Genomic DNA, 6,041 nt, shown 5'->3' with positions numbered 1-6,041 from the left:
ATCAGGTGTGTTGGAGCTGGAAAATCTCTAAAACATGCAGGATAGTGGCCCTCGAGGACTGGAGTTTGACACCCCTGCAACTAGTTTCTCCATACTGGAGGTGTCTTGAAGCTGTCATTGCCAACAAAGGCTTTTGTACAAAGTATTAGATAAATTTCAGTAAGTGTGTTCAATACTTTTTCCCTGTGCCATTCCACATTATTACAAATAACTTCATTTCTGGACATTTATGATTTGATTTCTTTGTATGTATGGATCACTTGGGTTGTTACCGACATCTGGTGAAAATTTCATGTCATCAGCAACTCTGGTAATATATTTACTGAGAAAACTGGWGACGTGTTCAATACTTATTTTACCCGCTGCATATTATTATGACCACCGCTTCATGTGTGGGGGTCATAATAATTATTTATAGCAATCAGATGTTGTCACCCATGCAGGGACAAATGTCAAAAAGAAAAAAGGATCAGTAAATACCAAATAAAGTCAAGTATTTATGAGTGTGACTTTATTCAACAGGATCCAACATGCTGTTGTTTCCTCTGTCAATACTGAACGAGCTCTTTGTCTTCATTCATGAAAAAACACAGCTGATTGTGTACACCCACATGACGATAGGTGTTTGCCTTGGAATGTTTCTGAAGCAGAAGGGAGTGGATCAGTGGGAGAGGGAGGTGCTCTCTGGTTGGAGGGTGGGAGTCTGAGCTGATTTTTGCAGCATGAGCCGCTGGACAGGCGAGCATCTGCAGCTCTGCACGCAACTGTGAGCGAGGAACATGTTCTGTGTGGACTCATCCTACCAARCAGTCCAAGCAGACCGGATAGGAGGACAGAGACACTCCACTGTGGGAACTTTGATCAGCATTACAGAGGAGCAGTGGAAAAGTGTGGGGGTAAGGTTCAAAATATCTATCCGTCTCTATGTCTGTGTCCGATCTCAGAACATTTTGCAGTCAAATGATGCATGAAGTCATTGGTTTACAATCAACTAACAGTTCCTGAACCTTTTAAAAGGACTTTATTCTCAATGTTTTTCCACTGAAGGAAGATAAAAGAATAGACTCCAGCTGACGTCACACAAACCCTGACAGGCATTTGTAACAAGAGTTACACTTTCTTCCTGTGAAGCAGATTTATCACCAACAAAACATCAAATCATCACCTCACAAAATGCATTTCATTCACTGTGTTTCATATCAGAGATTTAGAAAAGTAAATTATTGTTTGGTAGATTATTTTTGTTGTTGCAACAGCAGGATAAACTGTTTGGCAGAGAAGATTTGACAAAGTTTTCATGTTTGCAACCCACATCCTCAGTTCTACTGCTCATCCCACAAATGCATGTTCCTTACAAATGTGGCACCGTTTAAAAGCATTGTTACAACACAGACATAATCTACCAAACACACATTTACTATTTCTGCTAAGTTTGAAAAGATGTTTTTTTATTTAAAAAATGATGGAGTTATTAAGTTTCTGAAATGTGTTCAGTGAAGCTGAAATTTTGGAAGAATGTTGTTTACAACATGTGTCCAGCTGTGTTAGTATAAGTTTGTATGAACAGTCTGGATGTCCTCATTTTAAAAGATAACRCAACTCTGTTTCTTAAAAGACCAGTCCATTAACCATGAAATATAAAAAAAACAATCTGTGTTAATGTTGTGCAGCAGCTTCAACCTGCAGTAGGTCTGTGTGTGTCATGTTACCAAAACATGCACCAGAGCCTAGAAAAACATTTGAAGAACGGCCAACACAACAATGGCCATAATGCAGTCAGATGTAGTTGTRTTGAGTTTGGTGTAAATGGTAAATGGGCTGAATTTATATAGTGCTTGTACAGTCAAGTTCCTATGGACTCCAAACACTTTACATTACAGTCATTCACACACTGATGGTGGTAAGCTACATTGTAGCCACAGCTGYCCTGACACTGACAGAGGCGAGGCTGCCATGCACCGGCGCCACCGGACCCTCTGACCACAATCAGTAGGCAAGGTGAGTGAAGTGTCTTGTCCAAGGACACAACGAYTGAAACAGYTGGACTGGGGATCGAACCGGCGACCTTCTGGTTCCAGGACATCTCCCCTAACCACTCCACTACAGCCGCCCAACACACTAATATACACACATCCTGATAGGTAGGAGCTGAAAGTCATCCCTAAATCAAATACTGCTACAAATACTGGTGTGGAGAGGATGGCTATAGGGGGAGAAGGGAGTCCATCAAAAATAAATAAATCAAATAAATAAATCAAATACTGCTGGCCAAAAAAAGACTCCACCTGGATGTAACTAAGGTTTATGATGTGGAGTTGCTGCAGTTGGTCAGGTCTAAGTTCAGCAACAGCCTGTGCTCAAAGAATGAGGTCAGCTGACTACCTGAATATACTGAATGAGCAGGTTATTCCATCAATGGATTGTTTCTTCCCTGATGGCACGGTCATATTCCAAGATGACAATGCCAGGATTCATGGGGCTCTTATTGTGAAAGAGTGGCTCAGGGAGCATGAGACATCATTTTCACACATGGATTGTCTCCATAGGGTCCACTAAGAATCTTTGGGATGTTCTGGAGAAGGTCAGACTCTACCATCATCAATGCAAGGTCTTGGTAAAATATTAATTAGATTAGACCTTTATTGTCATTGTACAGAGCACAGTGAAATTACAGTGCAGAACAATTCAACWCTGGATGGAAATAAATCATGTCATTGCAGAAGCTCATCCAAACAATGCCACAGAGAATGAGTGTCGTAATCAAAGCTAAAGGAGGTCCAATAAAATATTAAAGTGTGACCTTTTTTTCGGAGGCAACTTTTATTTTTTGTCTAGAGAGTGTATAAGTCCCAACAGATCATACAAGATCTTTGTGTAAGATTTAACTTTTGTGTCAGATCTGTTCATCTGTTAGCAAAATATCTAGTACCACTGGACTMAATTTAACAATTCTCTCAGAAAGTGATCATCTGATGTGCATCTACTGTTCATTACATTTTGGAGTCAATTTTCCTCAAGATGGTTCCCAGAACTAAACAACCAATTTAGGTCTACCGCTGGGTAGGGGGTGTTATGCTCTCTGCCTATTTATTTATTTATTTATTTATTTATTTATTTATTTATTTATTTATTTATTTATTTATTTATTTATTTTTGTAAAACGGTTCAGGACATTTTGGGGTTAAAAATCATTGTAATATATTCACTGTATTTTACTTAACTTTCCTATTGTCTTTGTATTCACTCTGCACCTTTTCTGTTCCACGTCAGTTCAACAATTAAGAAAAGGTTCCCCCACCCCCAGCCCACATTTTTTCCAACAGTAACATATATTTTACATTTATGGGATGTATTATACGACATACCTCAATTTCTCAATTTTCCAAGAATGTGTACAGGATTTACCTGGTGCACTACAATTTGGCTATTACAACACATGATTTAACAAACACAGCCATAATGTGACAAGAGTAGATTAAAACCCCTCATGTTATTTTCAGCTGTTAATGTACATGTATGACATCATAAATTTTGAAATCAGGTCAAGGTTACGTAAAGACAACAAGTGAGTTGCAGCTGTGAACTAAACAATTTCATTTCTATTGTGTTAAAGCAAATTATGTCATTTTACAAATATTGAGCTAAGGTTTAGTGTAGTAGTAGCTGAGCATCGTACATAAATCATACAACACATGCTCCAAACGCTAACACAGTGGTCCTCAAGGATCACTACCCCGCAAGTTTTAGATGTTTCCCTGCTCTTCTTCAGGTCTTCAAGTTTTGCAGAAGCCTGGTAATCACTCACTCATTATGATCAGGTGTGTTGACGCAGAGAAACATCTACAACATGCAGGATAGTGGTCCTAGAGGACCAGGATTGAGGACCACTGTGCTAACACACATTGAATAATGTTGTTTTCAATGTTTCACCAAAACAGCTCCAAACTCTGGCATGAAAGATGCTGGGCGAAATGAATTTCATCAAAGAATGCTGGGTTTTAATTTGCTTGCATAAGCATTATCTGGYCCAATGAACTGAGAGATAAATCAAAGACCCAATGAAAAAAGAGACGAAAACAATTCACTATCTGTTTGAAGACAGAGAGGAATGCTTCTTTGCTGTAGTCCTTACACAAATGTTCCACTGACCAGACAAACAGCAGATGCGATGCTTATGTTCTCACACCCACACRGGCTAATTTGCCAAAAATTGGCGCATGTATTAATCCTATCTAAATCCACCCGCTTAACTCCCCATTGATTTCTCACAGGAGTGTACTGCTCATGTCAAAATCATTTCAATGGAGTCTAAAAAAAAGTTTCTGTTAGAGAAACATTGCTCAGGTTTTGTCTGTGAGAAAGGAGATTGTAAAACATTGACTCCAGTGACATTTCTTCATGTTTAGGTTCCCCTGACAGAAGTTGTTCTTTACGTTGTGTCATAACTCAGGAATGTTTTGGCAAGAGCACTTGGAACCGAGAGAGAGAGGGAGAGGTTTTATTTGAGGTCTTTCTCATGTAATTCTGCGGCTGCAACATTCAAACTGTTCCTGATTACAAAACTGCATGTGGCTTCATGCTGTTGGACATCAAAACACATGCCTTAATCTGCTGCCATGATGTCAGCTCTGAACTGTGTCACGATGAGACATTGTATCTTTTTCATCTTATCTGATGGAGTTAATTGCTAAAGGTTGTTTTGAACTGGATGGTTTTACAGATTTGAAGATGTGGGCGTTGATAGGAGCAATCTGTCTGAGCCACTGCGTCTCTGGGCAGCTGTTTGATCCGAAGCTGAAAGGAGCACCGAGACTGGTTTGCAGTGTTCCTGGGTCACCGGGCCTGTCGGGCAAACCAGGCCCCAACGGGCCGCCGGGAGCCGTTGGGAACGTGGGGATTCCAGGAAGAGATGGCAGAGATGGCAGGAAAGGGGAAAAGGGAGAAAAAGGAGACACAGGTATAACAAAAACTGTATTTTCTAAATATTCCTCACAGTTTGTAATAAAGATGTTGCAGATGCAATGACATTTGAGCAACAATTTGGCTCAATATTTTATTCTACAACTGATTTTGTTACTGAATCGATGGCCTTTCATTTGACTCAAGAAGAAAGTGGCGTAAATAAAAACTATGAGTGAGTTTGTCAGTGCAACATGCTGGGCCACGTGTGTGCAAAACATGCCCAAATCATCAGCCTTTCACCACCGTGCTTAACACTTGGTCTGAGGATACAGTTTCATTTTCACCAAACATTACCATATGCAGTACTTTAAAGCTAAATGTGTTCACTTCTGTGTTGTCTAACCAAAAACACTGTTTCTGTGCAAATCTAAACTGTACTTCCTTGTTATTTTTAGAAAGAAAGAGCCTTTCCACTGATGATGAAGATCAGATGTGGGGAAGAATGAGGGTAGTGCAGAAAATGTACCTGTTTTTGTTTGAAGTGGTAATGAACAGGTTGACAGATGAGGTCAGGCAGGAGTTTCCATTAAGTGTGATCTGAAGTGGGGGGCAGGTGGAGAGACTGGGGAGGTGGAGGTGGGCTATGGAGGGGAGAGGAATGGAGATGAAGAAAAGCAGGAATGAACAGATGTGTGAATGAGAGAGATGCACTTGTTCAGAGACAACCTGTAACTACAAAGACTGTGAGAAAGTGGTCACGGGAACCTGAAGAAACCCACAGGGATGTTTTGAAGCTACAAATTGGATTGTTCTTTGCCAGCCACATGAATATGACATATAGTAAATGACTGAGTGTGTGATATATAAACTTCTGTGTGGACAACACCATCCCCAGCAGAACAGTGAGATGCTTCCCTAATAACAAACCCTGGATCACCAGTGAGCTAAAGGAACTGTTAAACAGGAAAAAAAAGAGCCTTTAGGGATCGAGACAGGAAGTTATTGAGGAGTATACAAAAGCAGCTCAAAGTCAAGATCAGAGACAGCAAGGAGGTTTATAGAAGGAAGCTGGAGAGTAAACTGAAAAGGAACAATGTCAGAGATGTGTGGTCAGGGATGAAGAAGATCACAGGTTTCAA

The 6,041-nt window shown here is 40.2% G+C and overlaps 1 protein-coding gene across 1 annotated transcript in view; it reads left to right on the top strand.

Moving 5' to 3' along the window:
- Positions 1–770: 770 nt before the first annotated feature.
- c1qtnf7 (C1q and TNF related 7) overlaps positions 771–6,041 on the top strand; it is a 13,347-nt gene continuing 8,076 nt past the window's right edge. Inside the window, exons 1-2 of the mRNA XM_014020544.1 lie at positions 771–896; positions 4,721–4,957. Coding sequence (XP_013875998.1) covers positions 4,729–4,957 — 229 coding nt within the window. The 5' untranslated portion in view covers positions 771–896; positions 4,721–4,728. The remainder of the gene's footprint in view (positions 897–4,720; positions 4,958–6,041) is intronic.

Source organism: Austrofundulus limnaeus, unplaced genomic scaffold (genome assembly GCF_001266775.1).
Source record: "Austrofundulus limnaeus strain Quisiro unplaced genomic scaffold, Austrofundulus_limnaeus-1.0 Scaffold256, whole genome shotgun sequence".
In the NCBI taxonomy this organism is placed as follows: domain Eukaryota; kingdom Metazoa; phylum Chordata; class Actinopteri; order Cyprinodontiformes; family Rivulidae; genus Austrofundulus; species Austrofundulus limnaeus.
The sequence above is the reverse complement of the archived record's forward strand: the minus strand, read 5'-3'. Positions and strand labels throughout refer to the sequence as shown.